The sequence below is a fragment of the Grus americana genome, chromosome Z (genome assembly GCF_028858705.1).
Source record: "Grus americana isolate bGruAme1 chromosome Z, bGruAme1.mat, whole genome shotgun sequence".
NCBI lineage: Eukaryota > Metazoa > Chordata > Aves > Gruiformes > Gruidae > Grus > Grus americana.
Window position 1 is genome coordinate 2,799,244 of NC_072891.1, and position 25,412 is coordinate 2,824,655.

At 45.3% G+C, this 25,412-nt stretch overlaps 1 protein-coding gene across 1 annotated transcript; it reads right to left on the bottom strand.

Annotated features, from left to right (window-relative positions):
* Positions 1 to 10: 10 nt before the first annotated feature.
* On the bottom strand, positions 11 to 23,896 carry LOC129199126 (spindle and kinetochore-associated protein 1-like). Its single transcript, XM_054808992.1, has 8 exons — positions 23,527 to 23,896; positions 23,237 to 23,308; positions 22,516 to 22,610; positions 21,511 to 21,635; positions 20,766 to 20,857; positions 18,239 to 18,376; positions 12,657 to 12,826; positions 11 to 779 (listed from the first exon to the last, which is right to left on the bottom strand). The coding sequence occupies exons 2-8, from the start codon at positions 23,245 to 23,247 to the stop codon at positions 631 to 633; spliced, it is 780 nt and encodes a 259-aa protein (XP_054664967.1). The 5' UTR covers positions 23,248 to 23,308; positions 23,527 to 23,896; the 3' UTR covers positions 11 to 630.
* Between the last annotated feature and the right edge of the window lie 1,516 nt (positions 23,897 to 25,412).

Sequence of the window (25,412 nt, forward strand, 5' to 3'; positions counted from 1 at the left end):
AGCACTCACTGGGATCTCTTTATTGATAAAAGTTCAATGTCTATTCAGGGTCTTTTGCTCGTTAAATTGCCATTTTAACACCGACAGGGTACAAGAGGAGGTATTGTAAGCCAGTTGTTAGGTTAACAGCAGATACAGGCTCATGGAAGAAAAAGACCGTAACTCTTCTGATCAAACCAGTTTTGATTACTTGCAGAGCTGATTGTTATCACAATAATTCTACTCTGGAACTTACATGCTAACAGGTCCTCTGAAAGCAATCTTCTATAATAAAAACTGTGACGAGTTTGACCAGTGTTTTCAAAGTAAAGTTGAACATTTTCACTTAGAAAAACCCCACTGCTCTGCTGGTTCAGTCTAATGGGTCGGTCTGAGGGAATACTCTGGCCGCGCGATGAAGTATGAAACCCGTATGGCTAACAGAACGACCGATCTTCAGCCTGGAGGTGTTTAAACCACCTGTTCCAGCGATGCAGGAAACTCCTGCACCCTGACTGCTGCCTTTTAGAAATTAAGAGAGGTGGATAGGACTGCCCGACACGTAGAATCTCTCTGCAGACGACAAAATCTCTCTGCACCTCAAAATACTTCTGCCTTCTGTATCTTGGTGAGCAGAGCACGGAAAGCTCGTTAGCGGATGACGTAGCGGACAAGTCTCGAGCCACGAACTTCTCTCACTCTCTGGCAGTGGCGCAGGATATTGAGGACCCTATGGAAGTGCTTATCCACTTTCAGTTGGGTGAACTCTTGGATGTCAGCCTCCACAACAAAAAATTCACCTGGAAAACAAAGGACAACTTTGCTATAGAAATTACTTTGCTGTAGGATACGCTTAACATTTCACAAGTAACAATACAACCTCTTGTTAGCAGTTCCACACTCTGGTGAAAAAATACAATCAGCGTTCTACAAGGAGGACGGCCTCACGCTATCTCAGGAACCTCGTTCTACTTTCTAAACGTGTCACCAGAAAGAAGAATTACCAACTTCCCCATTAAGTTCGACTACCCCGCATCGTCCACAGGCCCCATTCAGCGAGCTCCGTCTGTTGTCAGCCGCGTCCCCTAACATCTTCCCGACCAGCCACACTCCTCTGTCAGGGTATAAAGTCTGCAGCAGTCCAGAACACCACCCAGGGCCAGACACGAGATGTCCCACGCGTGTGCCAGAAGACGTGGACAGCAGAAAGTCAATTGGCAGCACACCCTGAGGAGCCGCGAACCTAACAGTAAACTTCTCTTCGAGGCCTTGCCCGTAGGTGTTCTGCTCTTTGTGACGCCCCAAGCGCTGACCTGAGCAAAGCCAAAAAGACGCTGGGGGTCTGCTTAGAGATCACAGCACAGCTTTACAGAGAAAGGCATCACGCCTCAGCGTTTCGATCACGGAGCACCGTTGAGTAGCAGCGTAACTGGAAGAATAGCAAGCGGTGGCCTGATGACGTTCTCTCAGCGGGCACTCAAGTTCTGGAATCAGCCCTTTGCGAACAAAAGGACAGGGCCCTGCGTACATCAGAGCTACGCAGCCCAGCACCCCGCAGACTTCCGTCAGATTTGGAAAAGAACAATTCTCTGTTAATTAAGAAAATGCAAGGAAAGAGACTAGCCACTCGGAAGAGCAGCCTCCCTGTGTCTCTAAGAAAATGCCGTAGGGCATAGGAAGGTCCTGCACCAGAGCTGGCAGCCCGTCCCTTCTTGCAGTTGATGAACTACTTCTCAACGGAAATCCTCACTATCAAGCGCTTGTAAGAAACCAAGGCCTTGGCTGGAGTTAAAGCCTTTAAAATGCCTGCAACAAACCCCAAGAGAAATCCCCACAAGCTAACGGCGGGAGGGACACGAGGGAGGGAGTTCTTCTAAGCACTCCATAGCTATAGTCGCCAGCTGTGATTTCATATTCAGTCTTTACACGCTGCTCAGACAGGAGATCATTACGGATCTAGTCAAATGACCGTACATTTAGTATTTCCTGTAACATGGCATAAGGTTTTAACCACGCATCTTCACAAAACCCTAAGAAAGAAAAGCAATCTGAAACCAGGAACATGCTAACGGAGGTACAAGAAAGAAGTGTCCAACTATCTTTAAGGAGAGGAAGTAAAAGGAAATGACATATTCTTCTGCAGTATCATGCTTCCGAGCCCTCTGAGAAAGAAGTCGCTTGGCCAGGGGTGTTCAAGCGTGGAAAAGGAGGCTAGCATAAGGAGGCTAGCATCCTCCCTCTCTCCTTTTACCCTTAAAGTGAGGCAGGGGCAGCAGCATCTTAGATAAGGTGGAGCATCTCTCCTTTCTATTACGTTATTGGAGAGTCCTTCCAGTTTAACCAAGGAGAAAGTAGCCGATGCTAGCTGGAAAGCCGAAGATGCCAGGAAAGCTTTTCTTTATTTATTAAACGAGTACAATGTAGCTTTACACAGGCAAATCCATGGTTTTGGGTAAACTTTTCATCTTGAAATTTCATCTCGTGAGTGATCTAACAGGACACGTGCTCCACTCCGAAGGAGCAGCCGAGGATGTGACGGCCATTAGAACCGAGGTCCCGGAGCGTTGTTTATGAGCTCCCCAAAATACTGCTCGGAGCTGAAGAACATCCGGCCATGTTTTCTCACAGACTGGGCCACTTTGAGAGCTGGCGACACCGGTGTCTCGCAGCAAGTAGAATCTTCCAGAGACGACAACTGTCAAACGCAGATGGGAGCTACACGGGAATCTCGACAGAGCTTGCAACACTGCAAATTCACATAGGGATGAGAAGTGGAAAGTTTGTTTACGAGGAAAAGAAACAAACCTGCATAAGTGCTTAAAGATACGACTACAGTTGGACCGAGACCATTTGCCGTTTCCAGTAATAGGGCAATAGACCTAACTGGCGTTCGGAGTCCAGGGCTAATCCGCTAATCCTGTTTTATCTGGGGGAGCATCAGCATGTCCCAAACCTGTGCAGAATACAATTTCTTCTTCTGTTTGCCCAGAATTCAGGGCGGCAGCACTCAGCATAGCAGGATCTTGTTAATGAAGAAACCAGATGGTGGCTGAAGGGTGGTGGTTTGGTTGGAAACAGTAACTCGGTGCACTAAAGAAGGAGCGGCACTGACTGAACCGCCTGACTGGCTGGAAGTTACCCTGATAAACCAGGCAGCATCTTTTCTCATCTTGAAATCAGAGGAAGAGCTCAGCTGGCAATCAGCCCAGCTTGAGAAACTGTGGGAATCCTAAGCAGACACACGGTCAGAGCAGAAATTTAAGCAAACAAATCAATGACTGCACAGCCTCATCCTGAAAAACGCAATGGATAAAGACGTTTAATCACTTTGTGCTGGCCGGCGGAGAACCGTCTGACAGCCTGCCAGACCTTTTCTGAAGACTTTCTAGATGATTAGTCACAATCAAAAACCCACCACGCTCACTCTCTCTCTCAGATGCTCGATGTCCTGGTTTCCTAACTGAACTTTCCAACATAAACAAGAGGAGAAAGACGGTCTCTCAGGTACCTGAAGAAATTAAAAGCCTCAATTTTCCAGACTTAAAAAACCCTCTCTCTGACTAGTTGTAGCTTTCTCAAGTTGCCAGAATGGCTCCCTCGTTGCAGCTGAGGCTGCCGTGGATCCCGGTGCAGACTAACCGGCATTCCAGGCCTAGGAGGGCCCTCCTAGCCTTTAGCTTCTCCTCTGTAGCCATGGGCTCAAACTCCTTACTGTCGTCCCGAGGGCAATAGCAGTCAAACCAAAAAATACTGTAAGTTAAAAATGATGAAGCATTTTGAGACATCGCAGATTGACAGGAGCCATTGTTAGACCGAAGCAGCACTTGTCTAGGAAAAAACCAAACTATCTGAGCCCAAAGAAGAAGCCAGGCACGGGAAATCGCCTAGCTGCACGCCTTTAGCATGCTTTTATTCAAGTCCTTTGCCACACTGGCTTTCATACGACATCTTTACCCTGTAGGTTTCAAAAGAGAAAGAGTGCCAGGCGTGTCCATCATACCAGAATTGCTTCCCTACAGAAGTGCTGCATTTAGCGTCTAGAAGTCAGCGATGTTATCCCCGTCCCATAATATCGAGAAAGTCTTGATCAGAGACAAATCCAAAGGCAGGAAAAGCCGTAGTTTGTCAGAAGGCGACTCCGGAGTAGCCGGTGAATGCAAAAATTCAGAGGCGGGTGCCGAGACGTTGTCAGAAAAAGAGCTCTCTTTCCGTGAGACACAAGAGAGTTTGCTCCACGCTTTATGCCTGGACTTGGAAACACGAGGGCATTCTGAGGATATCGCCAAGCTTGATACGTGCGGTACGCCCCTCCAGGAATAACTACATACTTGTTCTCAAACGGAAAGGAATGTCAAAAGGGAGATTTTAATATTAGAGACTTACTGTGCCACACGTCTTTGGAAAAACTACCCTGTAAGTACAACTTGCTTTTAAATGGAGAGAGAGAAAGATATTCCGGTGCATTTTTGCTCCCTCTATGCTTTTAAGAGGAGAAAACTTCTTAAGATGGTCAGACAGCCCGGTCTGTCCCACAGAGTCACTGCAGCATGACTGATTACCCAGATTTCCCAACTTGAGAACAAATTTCTAATAGTTCATGTCCATTCTAGCTCAACAACTGCAAACACAGTTTATGCAGTTTGGTTATCAAACTAGGAGTTTCCAAACCTCCTAGTGATTCCAAATCAAATCCTTGGGCACTCTGAAAGTTTTTGCTACAGCACGCCACAAAAGTGACGTGTTTTCAGCGAAAGCATAGAAAAAGTACCCAAATGAGTTACAGGAAAACTCTTCAGTCAAAACAATAACCCTTGCTGCTGAACTACGTGACTTCATCCAGAAGAGGTGACTGGATTTTATACTGGCTACCCAGTTCCGTGGAGCAATGAGACATTCATATTCCTAACGGCCTGGAATCTGAGCTGGAGATGAATCTCATTTCTGTTTGCCTCCCCTGTGGGAATTGCACCCAAGAGCTTAAAACCACAGGTGTCCGCTTATCTCTTATACAAACCCTCTGGATGGAGATCCGCGAGGTTGGTATGAGAAGCAGCCGAAGGAGGGAGTCTTAGGGCGGCAGGACGGCCCTGTTTTGGCTCGAGAGCGCGGAACAAACAGATAGACGGTTTCTACACTGAAATTGGAAGGCCACGGTAGCCGGAGCGAGACTTTTTGCTTCGTTATCCGCAAAATGAACATTAAAGTTGACACCCCTAACTATGCTAATGAGTTAAAAGGAGTACATGCTAAACATATATGACTATAGCACTCGGCTCTCCACCCACATCATGTTCCGCGTCACCCCAGGGAGGGGACAGCTAAGGTTGGGGTATAAAGGACATCGGGGAAGTTACCCCTGGCAGGGAAGAGAAGAAATTGAAGACACACGCCCCCCCAAAGAGGCAGTCGACGGGCTGTGCTCCTTCTCCTCCACCCAAGACAGGGACGCCTTCATGGTAAGCAACTGCGATTTCACCCTTTCAGTGAGAATACCCAGGACAGCATATTGCTGGCATTACAATTATAATCATAGCCATATATTAGGGCTATTACACTAAGGGCATTTGTCAATGGCTATTCTGACCTCTTTAAATCTGGCGCGCTCATAAACTTTCTGTTAGTTTCAACTTTGCGCAACGGAGTCAGTGCAAGTCCTTTGGGGGCTCTGACAGGCAAACGTTGACTCTGGTCTGTGGCTACACACATAATCCTTTAGACGTGAACCATTGACCAAGTCTGCGACTAAGACTGGACCTAGCCGCACCTAGGCTCCTCTCTGAGAAGGCGTTCAGAAAGCGAGGGGGTCCTTTCTGAATCTTGTGAGTCAACAGGAGGGCCTCCCTCAGCCACACATCAGACTTCACCTTTTATGTGACAGAAAATTGGTGTAGTCGGCAGGATTGCCATGGATAAACTGCTGCAAAAATACAATGCTACACCATCCCAAGCGGGAATAGAGTTGGCCCAAAAGTATTGGAACGATGAGGACAAAGTGGTGGGGCAGATACGACAGTGCAGAATTAGGCCAAAGATCACAGAAGGTAAAGGCAAAGGAAGTGTTTCTGTGGTGCTGGGGGCTTGTTTATCTTGTGCTCAAAAAGAGATCAAAACGTCTGCGTCCCCCGAATGAATTTCACATGTAGAATATGTCTCTTTAAAGTCAGAAAATGAAGAATTGAAAACATCACTGACTTTGGAGAAAGATAATAATGATAAATTGAAAATATCATTGTCTTTGGAAAAGGGAAGCAGTGAGAAATTGGGAACGCTGCTGACTTTGGAAAAAGAAAAAAAAAAAGAGAAATTGGGAACACAGGTAGATTCTCTCATGTTGGACAACCGAAACTGAAATACAAACATCAGGGAACTTAAATTGCTGGTAGCCTCATTTGAAAGGCAAGAAAAACAGTTGCAGGAAAGGTTACTAAATTTACTAGATCAAACGCCGTCCTCAGTCTCAGCTAAACAAGTCGGCACATTAATATGCTGTGCAAACCCCGAGACGTGGGATGGGGACCTTCGGAATGATAATGACGATGATGAACTGGTGGCAGATTCCAATCTTACCCCAGAATCCATGCCTATACAGCCATTAATTAAAACCGAAATCACGGATGAGGGGGATGACAATGCTCCTACTACTGTACGCACCATTCCCTGGTCTCCTGCTGAATTAGCCAAGTTGCAGGAAAAGTATTCCAGGCGTCCAGAGGAGTCTGAGACAGAATATGTGTGTCGAGTCTCCTTTACAGGGGGGGATTGAATCTTACTGAGCGAGGAAGAAGCTGAAGGCTACTGGAGTCCTGGGGTGTTTTTAACTACTATGCCGGGCGATCATAATTATTCATTAACAACACGGGCTGCTAATTCGGCTGGCGGCATAGACCCGCGAGACAGAGGAGAACCCCTTGTTATCAAAACCTCAGCATTCTCCAACCTGGCTGTGTCTGTACTAAAGGCAGCCTGCATACAAGCGATGTACGAGAGGGATATCTAAGGAGATCCCCAATGCTAGCCCCTGTTGATCCGGCACGATTAACTCCCCTTATCCAAGGCCTCCCAGATAGTCTAAAGACCTATGTAGCCAGTGTCCAGGACAGGATTAGAGCCACTCAGGAGGCTAATGCTGGACCTAACTGTGCAGCCTGAGCAGGGAGACCTAATTATAAGAATCAGCCGATTCCCACCTGGAATGAGTTTGTGTGAGAGAGAGTGAGTTACGGGCGCCATGTGGGCTGGACCAAACCGACCACCGGGAAACCACCAATACCGCTCCCTCGGCGAGTTCATCAGGTTCATAGCACTAAGCTTAATCCAGAGTGCACACCTAAGTTTGATAAGGAACGTGACGATCTGTGGCATAGAGCCCTGGCGATGGGAGCACCATGACAGTTACTATATGGCACATCTACCGCCAGCCTCCGAACTTGGGTGCAATTACTAAGCCAAAGAACTGATTCAGCAGGGAGTAGCCAGATGACAAGAAAGAAATCGATTCCTGCTAGATTTGTGCCCTCAGCGCCGCAGCAGCAGGACTGAGCTGATTTAACAGATACCCCTGCCACCCCGACAAAAAACTTGCATCCCCAGGGAGGGCAGTGAGCCACCCTGCCCGGCGAGTGCTAGCTAGGCAAAGGCTCTCTAATAAGCATCACGAACCTGTCATTGCTATTCCAGGTGGACCAAGGAGAATTTTTACAAATTTCCTCATTGATATGGGCACACAAATGTCAGTAATCGCCAAGGAGAGTGCGGAATGCCTAAATATAAAACCCGGTTGCCGTAAGGTTCCACTCCAGGAACGTGATAAGGTCCAATTTACGCTTACTTGGAAAGGGATACAGTACACTTTTAACAGACTCCCATAGGGATATAAACACCCCCCCACCATTGCTCATAGTGCCTTAGCAAAGGTTCTAACGGAAATTTCCAGCCCACCAAGTGTCACAATATATCAATGTATCGATGACATACTAATAGGAGGAGAAAACTCAGAGGAGTCAGGCACACCATAGAAAATATATGAGAAAAACGGACAGCTTTGGGTCTAAACATTCCCCCATCTAAGTGTCAGGGACCCGCACAGGAAGTTAAGTTCCTGGGAGTTTTGTGGATCAAAGGAGCGGTTTCTATTCCTCCAGACACCCTGGAAGAAACAGAGCACAGGCAGAATCCATCTCACAAAAGGGAAGTTCTGGGTCCTTTAGGCTATTGGCGTAAACATATCCCTGGTTTTTCTATTATTGCCCGTCCCTTATAGAGTCTGCTCAGCAAAGGTAAACCATGGGAATGGCCTAAACAGCATGAGAATGCACTAGAATTGTTAACAAGAGAACTGCGCCTATTCCGACAGCTAGGTCCTTTACACCTGGCTGACCCTATCCACTTAGAGTGGGGATTCGGTGAACACAGTTCTCATTGTAACCTATGGCAAAAGGGACCAGAAGGGCCAGAGAGACCGCTAGAGTTGAGCTCTCACTCGTTCAGTGACACCAAAACGAGGTATCTGGGTCTTGAAAAAGGCTTATTATCCTTGTTCGAGCAGTGAAACAAGTGGAACAAATAAAGAAAGGACACCATGTGACCATTCAGGAACCTTGCTCTCCTGGGTATAGTGCGCAAGGGAACAGCACCACCTGCAGGCATTCCCCCAGAAGCCTGCAGTCCATAAAGGGTACGCCCGTCTGGAAGGCCGTAATGACATCATGCCTGTTACAGAAGGCAGCATTAAATTACCTACGCTACAGAAGGATATAGACAGCACATTGTTATTTCAAACCCTGCCAAGCAAACCATCTCCGATTCGGGAGGCACCTCCTCTCAAGGAAGGCAGTGACCTTAAAGGGCTATGGTTCACTGATGCGTCATCTTACAGGCAAAACAACGAGTGGAATAATAAGGCCGCGGCACCAGAAGTAGCCACAGGAGGGAGGGGAAGTGAAACAGGTAAAGGAAGCGGGCAAGAAGGACAGCTTAGGGCAGTCCTACTAGCCACCCAACAGGGTGCCAGCCACATCTACACCGACTCATATGCCGTTTTTAAAGGAGTCACAGAGTCGGTGAGTCACTGGGCAGCCAACGACTGGCAGGTAAATAAAGTGCCAGTCTGGCAAACCGACAGCTGGAAACAATTGCTAGAAATAGGAGAACAAAGGGTGTTGCATATTGGACAGGTAAAAGGACATGCTTAATCAGCTTCTATTGCCGTTCAGTTCAATCAACAAGTCAATAGTGTCACCCAGCTACAGAAAATGGATGTTGTTAATAGAGACCACGAATGGGAACGCTTACTTGAGCTCGGGAAGGCATAGCCCGAGGACAGCCCAGATGAGTAAAGCTGTGTGAACAAGTGGTAACTGCCTGCTCACAATGTCCCTTGCAACTTGACAAAGACCGTCCAAGTAAGGCACCTCCCCTATATATCCGGGACAAGAAAACACTGCAGCCCACCTGGCAGATTGACTACATAGGCCCACCACGACCCTCAGGGGGTAAAAAATACGTAGTGGAGTACGGAGTATGGAAGTTGTTTCAGGAGTTACCACGGCTACAGCCATCACAGCTGCCACTGGGGAAAATATAGGTCAGTCTGAAGGAGTGCTTTAGTATACTTCCCCTCCCTGAAGAGATTTAAAGCCGTAATGGCTCTCATTTTTCAGCTACAGTAGTACAAAACTGGGCAAAGGAAGAAAGGATTCAATGGCGATTTCATACTCTGTACTACCCCCAAGCTAACGGTATTGTTGAGTGAACAAATGGATTGGTCAAACGATTTGCTAAAACCCATGAATCTAGGTGGCGTCTGTGACGGCCCCGTGCCATCTATCAGTTAAACAATAGATGGAGTGGAGACGGTTGTCTGAAGATGAAAGCTTTTTGTAGTCCTAACACAACTTCAATGCCAAAAGCAAATGTAAAACTGGGAAAAGACCCTACGGGCTTTTATGCAGGCCAGCTCATACTGGTTAAAATGCCCCAACGCAGCATTTTAGCAGCAACGGCACTAACAACCCCAAAGAATCTTGAGAAGCAAAGAATAGCTCCAGAAAACTCCATCGAATCAGTACTACATGGACAGTACCCACCTTTTAACTTAACATCTGTTGGCCGACATTTTACGGCCGAGCATTTTTTCTCTCTTCTGTACCTTACGGGAATACTGATGCCAAGAAATTGTACGTGGGACGATGGGCTATCCTATACTGAGCTGGAGTGTCCCAGAGGATTATTAATCTTTATGGTTGGAACTGTTGTGTTATTGATATTGATAATAATTTGGAAATCAAAATCCTAACATGAAGACAGCCACGTGGATTCTCGTGGTCAAGAGAAGGACTGGAGGGAGTTGTGGTGGTCGGAGGCCGTCTTGGGCTTAGCCACCATGAAATGATAGAGTTTTCGATTCATGGCAAAGTAAGGAGGGGGGTCAGCAAAACCACTACCATGGACTTCTGGAGGGCAGACTTTGCCCTGCTCAGGACACTGGTTGAGAGAGTCCCTTGGGAGGCAGTGCTGATGGGCAAAGGGGTCCAGGAAGGCTGGGCATTCTTCAAGGAAGAAGTCTTAAAGGCACAGGAGCAAGCCCTCCCCATGTGCCTGAAGACAAACCGGTGGGGAAGACGACCGGCCTGGCTCAGCAGGGAGCTTTGGCTGGGACTCAGGGAAAAAAGGAGAGTCTACCGCTCTTGGAAGAAGGGGCAGGCAACTCAAGAAGAATACAGGGATCTCGTTAGGTCATGCAGAGAGAAAATTAGAAAGGCAAAAAGCCCAGCTAGAACTCAACCTGGCCACTGTTGTAAGGGGTAACAAAAAATGGTTTTACAAATACATTAACAATAAAAAGAGAGCTAAGGAGAATCTCCATCCTTTATTGGATATGGAGGGGAACATGGCCACTGAGGATGGGGAAGAGGCTGAGGTACTTAATGCTTTCTTTGCCTCAGTCTTCAATAGTTGGACCAGTTGTCCCCAGGGCATTCAGCCCCCTGAGCTGGAAGACAGGGACAGAGAGCAGAATAAACCTCCCATGGTCCAGGAGGAAATAGTTAATGACCTGCTACGCCACCTGGACACTCACAAGTCTATGGGGCCAGATGGGATCCACCCAAGAGTACTAAGGGAGCTGGTGGTGGAGCTTGCCAAGCCACTCTCCATCATTTATCAACAGTCCTGGTTAACAGAGGAGGGGTTCTGGAATCAATTTTCACACCTCAAGTAACAGCATTCCAGAATCAAGTGATGTTGTATAACCTCACCGGACAGGTTAAAGCATTGGCTAATGCAACTTGTGTCAGGTTGGAAGAATCGAATATGCAACTACAGGCTACATCAAAAATGGGATTACAGAACAGACTGACCTTAGATTTGTTGTTATTGCATGAAAATGGAGTGTGTGGATACTTGAACTTAGCCAATGGCACTTGCAAACGTAACAAAACCTTAATGAACAAGTGGACCCTGTGAAGCGTGTAGCAAAAACGAGTAGCGTAGAGACCTTAGAGGAAGCATGGAAGTAGGATGGTTGAACAAACTTTTGCATGGTTTAGGATTCTCACTATCAGGATGGCTTGCTTCTTTATTGCAATTCATATTGATAATAATCATTATGATTGTTTTGTGTATTATCAGCTTCCGTCAAATCCATGCTAATCCAGGTATTCATTCGTCAAGTATGCACAGTGTCTGGGTGGAACGAATTGGAGCTATGCCCAAGTAAAGAGGAAAGACCTTCAAACATAAGGGATACCCCTAACACTGACTTTAGACAAACATGATTAGGATCTCGAATTGAGTGACTACAGTCATGGGGTGGATGATGTGGGAATTGCACCTAGGGTTTAAAACCACAGGTGTCCGCTTATCTCTTATACAAACCCTCTGGATGGAGATCCACGAGGTTGGTATGAGAAGCAGCCGAAGGAGAGAGTCTTAGGGCGGCAGGACGGCCCTGTTTTGGCTCGAGAGTGTGGAACAAACAGATAGATGGTTTCTACACTGAATTTGGAAGGCCACGGTAGCCGGAACGAGACTTTTTGCTTCGTTATCCGCAAAATGAACATTAAAGTTGACACCCCTAACTATGCTAATGAGCTAAAAGGAGTACATGCTAAACATATATGACTATAGCACTCGGCTCTCCACCCACATCATGTTCCGCGTCACCCCAGGGAGGGGACAGCTAAGGTTGGGGTATAAAGGACATCGGGGAAGTTACCCCTGGCAGGGAAGAGAAGAATGCTGGCATTACAATTATAATCATAGCCATATATTAGCGCTATTACACTAAGGGCATTTGTCAATGGCAATTCTGACCTCTTTAAATCTGGCGCTCTCATAAACTTTCTGTTAGTTTCAACTTTGCGCAACAGAGTCAGTGCAAGTCCTTTGGGGGCTCTGACAGGCAAACGTTGACTCTGGTCTGTGGCTACACACATAATCCTTTAGACGTGAACCATTGACCAAGTCTGCGACTAAGACTGGACCTAGCCGCACCTAGGCTCCTCTCTGAGAAGGCGTTCAGAAAGCGAGGGGGTCCTTTCTGAATCTTGTGAGTCAACGGGAGGGCCTCCCTCAGCCACACATCAGACTTCACCTTTTACGTGACATCACCTTATAGCAAAGACAAACAGAATATCCAAAAGCTATCAGTTTGGTACTATGAAATGCAAAAGAAATACCTTTTGTATCCTTAGTTTCTTCTTCCAGGAACCTGTGGTAGAGTTTTCTGACTGCTGCATTCATAGATTTCAAGGGCTGATGCAGGATCTTGTATTTGCCCACCACGGCCTTGTTCAGATCTTGAACAACTGCATTAATCTGATTGTATGTTAAACGACCTTTCATATACCTACAAGCAAAAATTAAAATCAGTAACCAGAAAGTCACAAATGGAGTTCCGTGTTTATTCTTCTCTTCCATCAGCCGTAATTGAACACGCTGTTCCTAGTCAGAGGTGGTTTCTTCTGCTTTGTGTTAATGAGTAAACGTAGTAGTTAATTTTGGTCATTTCCTTCATTGTTTAATAATGTTGAAAAGCCAGAAAGATGATACATTAGAAAGCTAAGTCAAGAAGTAAAATATACCCAGTGCTTAAGCTGGAAGCAGCCTTTCAAAATGGAACACAGGTTGCTTTTATAGCATACCACTTAAACTACAAATGCAAAAACCAGCAAGCAACGCTGCATAAAACGTAACACGAGCCAAAGCTGAAATTAAATGTTTCTGCCTAAGAGTGCAATTTGGTTCATAGGATAATCATAAACAACCTGTGCTTGATCTTACAGCCATTCCTTTGTCTTTTGAAGAAATAGCAGTTTTGTGGTGTTCTCTGTATTTTGTTCTGCAGCCTACAGAGCTATACAGACACAGTTCTGCACTGCCACATCCTCGCCTGAACTTTCAGAGCATTTCATAGAACTACTACCAAAATAATAAGATCTGTTGAGAACAGCCTAGAGGTACGGGAAGCACAGAAGATAAAAAGAAAGTGATGTGGAAATCCCGGAACACTGCAACACTTACAAGTAAGGCTATTCAGCATTTATCGATGTAAAGGCGGCTATTCAGGAAAGGGAAACATGCTACAACCTGAGAAGCCATTACATAAAAATGAAATCTGAAACTCCTACGACAAGCAGTAAGCGAAAGACAAAACAAAACCCCAAAAAACACAGCAGTAAAAGCCAGGGCAACGTTGCAACTTGAATTATCCTGTTATCACCATTCAGTCAGTACAACAAACCAAACTTGGCTGTTTGCATTCCGTTTGGTATCAGTTTGCAGATGTGTGGAACTGAGGAAAGTGTCACAATTCATTTTAAGAACGAACGAGGTTCTTTAGGTCAGGACAACAAAACCGAAACCATCAACAAACAGGAAATTCTTCCCGCACTTTAATCTGAATGGAAAAACTCCATCTTTGGAAAACATACCAAGAATTCAAAGCACAAGTAGCTCATCAACCACAAATTCAATATTCTAAACCAGAATGTGGGCAGGCATTCTACAACTGCCAACTAAAAAAGAAGTGCTCGCTGTAGATGTTCGTAAAAGCCAGTCCCTGCTGTAGCCAAAAAGATAGGCCTGTAACGAAGGCCTGCTTGTATGAATGATATGTGATAAGAAACTATTCATTGTTACTTTAGGTAGAAGGCTAACAATTCTTAGAACGAGCACCTGTTACACATCAGGATAAAAAGGAGGAGCTACAAGACACTTCACGGTCCTTATGTACATACTTTTCAGAAAGGGAGGACGCTAATTGCCGCCAGGAGCATCCTTATCTTCCCGAGGCATACAGCGAACAATTACCAGGACCCAAGTATTGAGAAACTAGGGGACAGGTGACTTGGGCCAGGGTCCCCACGACCAACAACTCATAAGCCCCCCTCCCAAATGATACCACCTACTCAAAAGATAGAGGCGGAGAAAGGAACTGAGCATGCGTTCTAGTTTGCAGACAAGGCAAAGAAATATGAACCACTTATTGTAATGGGGAGCGTACCACTTTGTAATCTTTGTAACACCTGTGTATAAATAGGACAAGAGAAGCAGCGTTAGGGGTGCCTGATTAGAGGAGCTATCCTCCTGACACCCAGCACTGCAATAAAAGGAAATGCTTGCTTCCTAATGCTAAATTGGTGTTACGGAGTTTTCTTTTATTCCCGAATTTCGGTGACGCAGCCAGGAAGACAGATCCACACGGAGTGTGTAAAAACTCCTGAATTCAAAGCAATTGCTCTAACTTCAGACTGACTTGCCACAAAGTTATTTGTAGCCGGCCTTCAGCTTTATTGATGTTTTGCATCAATCCAGATTCAAAGTTGGAGGCGCAGCCAGTTTTATAAAAACGTTCTACTTGGCGCACATAACATCTTTTCAGGTAAAAGCAGCACTACCACCCCGAAACACAGTCACAGACAGCATAAACCAGTAACACAGCCTATAACCACAGAAGGGCTTTGCCTGTGCGCATTAACTGCTATTTCTTGCTCTATCTGCACCCCTTAGCCTATTTGTAAAGTCACGGGGGAACGGGCAGAGCTACGAAGCCTAAGGCCAGAGGTATAAAACACCTATGCTTAAGTTCCTATGCTCCCGCTATCCGCGGAGATACAATGAACACACTTAACAAAGTCAAGAGACAGCTCAGCTCATCCTGACGCAGAAACAGAGAAGCCGGAGTCAGGCACCTAAACCCCAGAACCGAGCGCTCTTTCAGAGGCCCTCAGGCATCCAAGATGCTCACAGGGGGCTAGCAGATGTGCTGGGGTTTACAGAAAATGCAGGAACTAAAGCATCTGCAATGGCACCAGACAGTCCTGCCGAGGCAACTGCAACGTGCCAGTAGCAGCTAGACGGCTGAGCCGTTTTCCGGTTCCACCGACTGGCCTGACTAGACGTTCAGCGACAGAAGTGGGAGGGGGGGACGCTCAGTGTCACAGCAGTTAAGCGTAGGTGCCTTAATCTGAAGCTAAATTCTGTCAAAAGCAACTGGAACTTTTCTTCTGTGCGTAACCGTAAGGATCGTAAGAACACCAGCTGTTCCACAGGCTTCTCACGTTTCTATCCAGCCATGGCTAGCAAGCCCATAAATGCCGACATGCATTTCAATCCATACATACGCTAATAGAAAGATACAAAGTTGAGAAGTTCCAAATTCATCCATTTAAAAATCCATTCGATTTAAAATAACTTTTAAATCTGCTCCACTCCACCAAAAGCAAAAACGTTCAGAACTCACTTTTGTTGTTTTTTTTTTTTAAAAAAACAACCGGATTTCCTTTTTAATCCACAGAAGCCCCTTTCAAAACACAAGATGACTTTTTTCCATAGGCATGAAAACCAAAGCACAGTGCTATGTTCTTCAAAGAAAACAACATCATCCATATGTCACATATATACCACTGAAAAGAGAGAAACCTCGTAGCGGCCAGCCCCTGCTCCCTTAGGCTAAGAGAAACGTATATTCCCACAAGTGACCATCTTCCGAGACTTCACAGAGTCCTAATGAACGTGCAGATTCTAAAAATATCTTAAGCAGCAAGAATTTGAGAGACAGAACGAAGCAAGACTTTTCCTTTGCCTTGAATTCAAAGTTAACAGAGACATCTACTGTGCCATTTCCTTTCTCTTCCTCAAAAAGTGTGTCTTTCTGCAACAGATTTGAAGGCTACGATAATTTGCGAGTTTCTTACGGTGTGAGAGTGTTCTATTTGATCAAGGTGCTCCATGCCTGCACCTTAACACAGCATGCCCCTTTGTTAAATACCTGCTGCAGAGTTCTAAAAATACAAAGTCACTGAAGGCCGGGTATCCCTCCTAGTGCCCTAATGATGTAAGGGATAGATGCTGCTTCACGTCCAGCACAAAGCGGGTCAAACCCACCTAGATTTCTCAGTTACAGTCTGCCACAGCTGCAGCAGGAAGGGAGACAGGAATGAAACCCTTGGCAGATGCAAATCCATGATACCCAGCCGGTATGGGATTTAGACACATACGCGATGCATGTGCACAGTCGTGCTTTATTAAGTCCCTCGGTCAGGCTTAGCACAGGCACAGTTCTGTGCTAGCATGGCCACGCGGCTCCGGGACCAGAGCTGCATCAAAATGCGGTAGTATCCCTTGTTACTACTGCCAGCAGGTATAAAGAGATCCTATGTCAGAACCAGCGCTGGCCTGGGGAACTGGGATATGAACCTCATTCTCACTCTTCTAAGAGAATACGCTAGGTGTGAGAAAGTGTGGGTCACAAACGTCTGCTGCTTAGATTTGATTAAATTGTACGTGAAATTGCAGGCTTAGCGGACTGCCCCAGTCGCGTATTACAGCATTGCCAGGCAACAGAAGAAACTGGTAGATTAACAGATCTATTTCTAAACCCATGTCAGTCTTCCTCCACAGAACAAACATGCTTTTCCCATCGGAATAAAAATATTTCTACAGCCCTACAAGCACAGCCTAAGATCCAACCTTGCCATAAACCAGCAATTAAGTTCAGAGTATCCATCTGGCCTCTGTCCCCATTCTCCCCACCCACAAACAGCAGTGGAAAAACTTCCACTTTCAAGGATAACGAAACACTTCAAGGGGTTATCGGGGAAGATCATAGCTTTAACTGGAAGTTAAAACAACATTTGGCTGCAATGGCCTATGTCTACTTCTCTGGCCATAGCAGAGATAAAGACCAAAAATTCCCAGGCTCCAGCTTTACCTTTCCAAAATTTCATCGGGAGAGAAGTACCTAAGGGAATAAATCCACCCAATACTAGAGATGAGCTGCAGGATAAAACTACCAGGTGCATGTGCTTTTAAGAAGTAACCAAGAGAGTCCTCTAGTATTAGCTCAACATCCAGGCTCCTTCATTTCTTGGACTGAGCAATTTGGTGGAAGAAAATGGACGTTGCTCACCGGAAAATTTTGAAAGCTATAGAAAAGATGATTTGAAAGCCTCAGGTAAAACACAGACTCAAAAAAAGAAAAATTCTTATTGAAACAAGCGTCGTCAGGGAACACACTGAATCTAGAGGCTAGGTAACAATTTAACCTTAGGCATCAAGTGAATTTTCTCCTTTGGGCAGAAATATTTGTGATTGTCCCCACAAGGCCATTTAAGAAAAGTTATTCCCACACGACAGACTTCAGACAAGAGTAGCTATTAATCATGTCCTGACGGTAGGGGAAAAAAACCCCACAGCCTTCTATTCCAGAAATTTGGGATATTTCAGTGGGAGGTGGATTTTGCTTTTAACAAGTCTGACTTCTTTTCCCGTCTCAGAACAAATGGATAAGTCAAGACTTGAAGTGTTCAGAAACCAACAGCCGGGTCAAATAAAACCAATATTTATCATTATTTTTCCTTTGAAGTGTAACCATACCTTTTTTCTTAGGGGACTATTTTTTTTTTTTTTTGAAGTGTCAGGTCTCAGAACTAGAGGACAACCCATCTATTAGCTAATGTATTTCTGTTCACACTATTAAAGTGACTTGTGAAATAAGAGGTTTGGGTTTTAACCCATTAGTCCTGATCTTCCCAATACATACAAAAGAGCCTGATTAGCTCCATGCATTTAATTTTCAGGTTTGCCAGTATTGCACAGGAACTATTTGGAACTGTCGTCATGAAGTTTCATCCTGCGGAACATTTAAAATTTCAAAACATCTCTGTCCGTCTCAGTTCTGCAAGAGCTCATTTTCCCAAACCTACATTTGCCCCCCAAGTTGGCATGACAGGGTCTGAGGAAAGCCATGCTTACTTACGCAGGAACACTTTCAAATTCTTCCGCAGTTATTAAGGGGGCTTCTTTAATAGGTCTCGACTCTGTTGTAGGTTTCTTTGCACGTTTGGGTTCTGCAACTTTGGTTTGTTCTTCACATTTCACAGTTGGCCCAGTGGTGCTGTAAAATGAATGAATATTAAGTGTATAAATAGCAGACAAGTAGTGAGGAGAATACCACTATATTACCAAGTCTGCTTACTCACAGACCTAAGTTCCAACCCATCTGTTAGGCTGGATGAACACAATTCACCATCTTGCCTAAAAGAGAAGGGGGGGAAAAAAAAAAAAAAAAAGCAAGCCTACTCCATTTCAAATTGCATACTTTAGCTGACTTCATTAGAGCTCTTCATTTCTCTGCTAGAGAGGCTGCTAGCAGGTGAACTGGAAGCAGTCCAAATGCAGCGCAGAGCAGTTAAGAATTCAATGTACCATTACACTGCACAGAACATGAGGCCTTGCTTTTTATCAGATGAGCCAGAGCACAGAGCTGCAGCCTAACAGGCAGATTTGAAATACTTCACAGCTCTTTGAAACAAGTTCAAATCTTGGGAAGCCTGACTCATCCATTAATCTTTTGAAGCAAAGAAATTCAACGCCATCCAGCAGGCTGGGATTTTTTTTTTTTTTTTTTTTTTACGCAAGATCCCAAAAGCTGAGGAATATCCTGCTATGAGTGATTATTAGAGCATTATTTTTATAAACTCACCCTTCCTCCAAACCCTCAGCTTACAGCCTCAAACACAGAGTTATTTGCCAGCCACCCAGCTAGCTGCTCTCCTACTGATCGGTAGAAGGACAGCAAAGAGGATGCATTTGGCCAAACTCACTGTCATCTGAACACAAGGACATTACCGGGCGCCCGCCGGACTCCCAAACTGTCTGGTCTGTGACACAGTGACAGGGGAAGCTCTGCTCCGTGCCGAGTCACAACGCGGAGCCCTCCTGAGACCCAGGACACCAACAGTTCCACTAATTCAGATGCAAACATCTGAAAAACAAGGTAAGGCCCTGCACACGCAGTTCACTGCTGACCTGGACCATGGAAAGAAAGAACTGAAGCTTGTATCCAAAACCTGGCTTTGGTGTGGCGAGAAAATGCTCTCAATAAACACCTGGAATACAGATGAAGACACACTGAACTTGCTTTTTATTTTGGTGAGATTCCTCCGCTAAATAAGAACATCAAAACCAGGAACACAGGAGAGAAACAAGAGCTAGAGCCATGAATTGTTCAATTCGCCTGTGTGGGCATTTCTGTTCTAAGAGTTGAAGGCCTGTCTCACCAGTGCTCAAGTGCTCGCTCTGCTTTCTGCATTACTTACGATGTTCACTCAACAGACAACGAGTGCTGGCAGAGCACCTTCTGTGGAAAATTCTTAGAAAAACTTGCTCAGTTTTACACGTGTGGTGCTCTCTAGAAAGGCAAGGAGCAGCTGAAGTTGTCTCACAATTAACTTCTTGATTAAAAGCGGACAAAACTGGAAGGGAAACCAACATCCCAAAGAATCTTTTTGATATCAGAGGTGACACAATCACTAAACACGCCTCATTTGCATCTAATCAACGTCCAGGAGCAAACATAAACTTAATACAAAGGGCTTTCCTAAATTAAGAAAGTAAATTACAAAAGGAAGGCAGAACCCCAGGGATAATTGAACAACTTCCATTCTTTCACACACACAAAATTCTGCAACATTTACATTGAAAAGGAACAAGACGTCTCTAGACACAGTTTAGGAGGCGGTTTCCTAAACTAAAGGTTCACGCCTGAAGGGTCGCATTCAGAACAAAGCTCCTGCACAAGTCATCTCTCTACCAGCTAGGTAGGGCTAGTCCAACTTTCAATACAAGCAGTATCTACACAGGTGAAAATACTGCTACACGCAATCTGAAATTACAGTTCATTTTTCTCTTCTGTAACCCCATTTCCACATTCTTAACCTTTTACTTTGCTGGAATACCCCTATAATGTTCTCAGCCTGAGGCTCGTCCGGCATTAGGAGCAAGACCAGGTAAAGCTGATAGGTTCAGGGCACATATTGGAAGCACTGAATTTGAACAGACTGATGCATTGCCTTCTGACAAGCTGCAAGGGTGGCAACAACGGCTGGGATCTCCATTAGACATTAGAATCTAGACGAGACCCCAATCTGGCATACCCTAACATCACCCCAAAATAAAAAGCAATTCCAACAGGCCAGAGAAAAGAGCTGACTCCTCTCAGAAACCCAGTCACAGTATTTTTTTTTTTTTATATATATATCTATCTGTCTATCTGTCTTATATATTCAGAGGTATTTTATAGGTTTTACCCGAGGGATTTGTTAGGGTGCTAACACGAGCCTGGTAGTGAGCAGTCAAGAGCAGACTCCCGAATCAAGACACATAACAACCTTGGCTCCCCAAAGTTCACAGTTAATACACAGTAAAAGGAGTAGAGTTGTACAATGCTGCAGCTGGACACTGCCAGGAGCAGCCCGGGATCTCCATGCTCATGTACCACGTACCAGCTCTGAGTGGGTTTAGGCAGGTAGAGAGGAATGTTTTCACAGAGGTGCTGTGCTTCATTTTGACGTCTCTCAGCAGACTTCTGAAGCTCCTGAAATGAATGTTAGACTTCATCAGAAACCCGAGACTCAATCCCAAGCAAGTAAAATTAGGTTGCTATTCGGGTGACGCTAAAATAATATTTGAACTTAGTAAGAGGTGCTCTTGGCTCTCTCCCCATCATCTCACCTCTTTACCCCCTAACTTCCCCAGGAGCAGCTAGCAAAGCTCAGAAGAACAAAGCTAAGCATAGGCTTGTCTGTCCTTGCCGTCAAAGCATCAGGGAAATTTGAGCGGGCAAGAAGTACATCTTTAACAAGATACCCTAGCAGGTCTGGGTGGTGGCGACAAAGAGATGCCACAGGAAACTCATCTACATTCCCCAAACAACACTTTCACAAAAGACTTCACGCGTGAAGGCACTGCAAACACACACTAAGCCAACAGATAAATACTCTAATTAAATAGTTTTCATAGCTATCGCAAGGATGTAACAACGGAACTGCTCTTTAGAGCACAACGGTCGCTACGCAGGAGAGCTGCTTAATAAACCGCCAGGAAGCCTGTTCCGAGTCCCAGATTCACTTGGAAGCGCACGCATCCAAACACATCGCTTAGCATCTAGAAAAGAACAACTTCACGCATATCAAAGATTCCTTTGACTCTTTTGGTGTTTTATGAACAGGAAAAAAAAAAAAAGATTACTTTTAGCAAATTCTTCAGCTTTTCTTGCTGTTGAACTTCCGATTCCAATTTATTCAGGAGATCATTCAAGAGAACTACTTCATGGCCTATTTTACAGAGCATAGAGCTGAGGGACGGTTCTTGACCTACCAACAAGAGAACATTAAGCCAAAAAGCCAAAACACCTCCAACACAAAACCAAAATCCTGTTTCCCTCCCCTCCGCAAGCAGTGATTATCTGCTAACCCTATGCTCCCCAACCACCATATCTTCCCAGCAGAAGCAGCAATATTCGCTGGTCAAACAGCCAATCTCCTACTCCACACAGCCAACAGAGTTCAAAGCTGCTGCAGGAATAAGGGCCCACAAGGCTGCCCAGCACTACGCTGTACCCACTACCGCTGCAGGTCGCAGGTGGAGGACACAGCTTTTAAACGCAGCCTGGCTTTCACAACTGGAGCACCTGTTCTGCTTCGTGATCTCCCTCTGCTGAGAATTATAGGTGCTCTTCAAACAGGAGGTTAGCCTAGATGACCCTCCCCAACCAACGCTTCTATGGTCCTGAGTAATCTCTACTTGTGCCTAGCAAAGGATAAGAGATAAACATAAAGAGTTTGCTGCCCCCTGTGTGCGTACATCACGGCCAGGCACTCCTGGAAGGCGAGGACAAGACACCTGCGTACACCTCCATCTGTGCCTCTGCACAGTTTTGTGATTAACATACTCCCCAAGATATTTTTTTTTTGGTCTCCCATCCGGGGCTTTCCCCACCAAGTAGATACGGTGCATTAACCACCAGCCTCCAAGTCCCTCGGAGGAGCATATGTTCACTTAGTTCATGTTCTCTGCTCGGCACCTAATTCCCTGATAATGCTCCCATTTTGCCATCCTTGCTCTTTGGTGTTGCTGCTGCTGTCCTCTGTGTTTTACTGGATTTCCACTTCCTGTTACGTTCCTTGTCTAATTAGAGCGTTCCCATTTTCTGCAAAGAGGTGCAAACCAAAACCCACTCTTAATTTCTTTTACCTATGTTTCTTAACTGAAGAGTCTTTTTAATAGTTGAAATCTTCGTGTTGATGTGAGAGCACAAGTCTTCCAGGTTTGAGGACGCCATCATCGTACTGAGGGGAATTAAAAAAGAAAGCGGTAATTTAAGAAAGACCTAAGTTGCAAACACTGAGGACGCAAGCAGAATTTTAAAAAGGACTCTGATCTGTTAAAGAAGCAACGAGAACTTAGATGAAGCGGTAAATGTAGTAACTACCTTTTATTTTGCTGAATTGAAAGCAGGAGAGGAAGCACAAAGTGCCTGACAGACAAAACAAAGCAATTTCCCTGAACTCTGGAGAGAAGTGCAGTGTCATATCAGTACAAAAATTCCTCCTGAAGCTGGGTAAGTCTTTAGTATGTGAAGGTGTTCACTGCTAAAGGAGTCGAAATTTACTGCAATAAACAGAAAATATCTGGCCTATATAAAAGCAGTGCTATAACGTGCTCTCAAGGGAGATTGCGCCAGATGAGCAATATTTAAAGAGGTGGATTGGTTGTTTGGTCGTGGGGTTTTTTTATTAAAGACCAGTATTTAAAAGAAAACAGTCGCTTGCTTGCTAGCAGAGTATGGAGGCACAACAAGTAGCATTATCTATCGGTTACTCTCGTGCAAGCATACGTATTAACTCTATGACGGAAAGCGACTGATGCAAACCCGTTGCTGAAATGCACCTTCCCCGGTCGCACCGTAACAAACCTCCGTTTCATGATACTGCCCGGCAGCCCTGGTGCCTACAGCGCTCACACAGCTCCCTCTGTTACCTCACACCTGAAAACGAAGCTTTTATTTGGACTACAGCTTTAAAATACCACGGACTAGCACGCCTGCGAAATTCGTTACTAGAGATTTGCCGATTCTCCGCTCCTTACGAGGAACCGTTACAACCCGCGGCAGCACACGCACCCCCCACCGCCATCGCCGCCCCCCGTTTTGCCTCACGTCCTGACCCAACACGACTATTTCTGCCCCCAGCGCCCCGCTCTCACCGCCGCGATGGCCGGGGGCGGCTCGGAGAAAAGCCCCGACCATTCCCGCCGTCAGCTCCGCTTCAAACCCGCCGCGCTCGGCCGGCCGTTGGGGAACGCAGGCGCCTGCGCAGCGCAGGCGTGGGAGGCGCCGGCGGAGAAAGCGGGAAAGGCTGAGGGGAGCAGCCGCCCCGGAACTGGGATTCCCCCACCAGCAACAAAAAGCACCCCACAGCGTTTATTAAGTGGTTATATAACTTTATTCGGCATTCAACAGAACACAAAGCCCTCAATAAAAAGTAAGTCGCTTTGCCACAGGTACGTACTCATATCGGTATGTCTCCCAAAGAACGTCATCACCACCCGTTCCTTCTTTACGGAGGGGGTGTCACCGAAATCGGGGATAAAACTTCTTAACACCACTGTAGTTCTAAACAGCAGTCATTTTTATTACGGCACCGGATGTACGGGGAATCGCTCCGCCCAACGTGCATGCCAGCAACTACAACCAGTGAGGTTTATGTTGCCTGAATCATACATATTCATTGTTTCCCGGAATTACTATGCATATTTATTCTGTTTCCTGGAACTAATTAAAATATTTGCATCTCAGTTACGCATGCGCTTTAAGTCCCTTAGGAGGTCCTGAAGGAGTCTTCGGTGGTCTCTGGTGGTCTCTAGTTGTTTGTCGAAGAGGCGCTTTTGGTGTCCTTTTCATGAACTTCTGAGTCTTTCTTCCATATATGGTCATGACTTGGTTTATCGAGCAATCTGGTCACATCGTGTTGCAAGAGCTGTCTGTTTCAAGTGGTTTCCTGAATCTTACCTGGGTACAGATGTTCTTAGTTCCTTTTATCTTGGTCTTGTCTGGCATCTTTTGCTGGATCGTTTGTAATCCTCCAGGATATATGAAAATTATGTCCTTGAGTGCATCCTGGTTTGAGGCTTCTTGCAACAATTCCCCCCCTTTTGAGATTTTTCTATCTCATTAGAGAGATCTTAATACTTTATGCATTTTGACTCACCCTGGCTTCTAATTATAGGAATACATTGTATTAATATTCAAGTTACCAAGATGCTTATAATAATAACAACAGCTATGAAGATTTGTTTAACCCAGGCTAAGTTTGGTAACCAGTTTGTTAGCCATGACCAATCCAGCCCTTGTCTTCTTTTTTAGTATCATGGGTGTTTCAGATTCTGTATTTTACTGTATATCCGCTCCGAGTTGTCCGTTAGGTTGAAACAGCACATGCCTTTGAATTCTTCACATCCATGATTGTGACGGAGTAATAAATAGTCTATGGCTGCCCTGTTTTCTAAAGCGGCTTGCCTTATCTGGCTCAGTTCTTCCTGTATAGTGGATAGCACTTCAGAGCTGTAATTGATATTTTTCGCTAAGGCACAAGCCAGTTGTTTCTTTACATTATAATTCATAGCAACCCCTATTCCTGGGGCCAAAAATGCAGCTGCTGCTATTTCTTCGGGACTAAAGAGCATTACTTCTGCATCACATTCTTCACCCAATGAGTAGACTGACCTTCTGGGCCTAGTTTCCTGTCTTGTGATATCAGCTGGCCTCTATAATCAGGGAACTAATCTTCCCAGAGAACAGGGACCTCCGGTACAGTTGGCTGGGACATATGTGTAAGCTATTCTACCACAAAGTAAAAACCACCCCTGAGGTAATATGACATGCTTCCGATTGGTTGACATGTCATATGTCCGATTACAATGTAATGTAGGCTTAGATCTAGATAAATTTATGCAGTTTTGGGAGCAATTAACAAACCTCATGCAACTCTCAGCTGGAAATGAGTTTCCTAGTCTAACCTTGAGCATTTTCCTATTAAACTCTTGACTAACTTTTCCCAAAGCCTCCACTGTGGTTTCACTATATTGCAAGT

Coding starts and splice junctions, on each gene's coding strand:
- LOC129199126 (XM_054808992.1), bottom strand. Junction 18,377..20,765: donor CCTAAACCCACTCAGAGCTG/GTACGTGGTACA, acceptor TTCATTTTACAG/CACCACTGGGCCAACTGTGA. Junction 12,827..18,238: donor GAATTTGAAAGTGTTCCTGC/GTAAGTAAGCAT, acceptor TTTTGCTTGTAG/GTATATGAAAGGTCGTTTAA.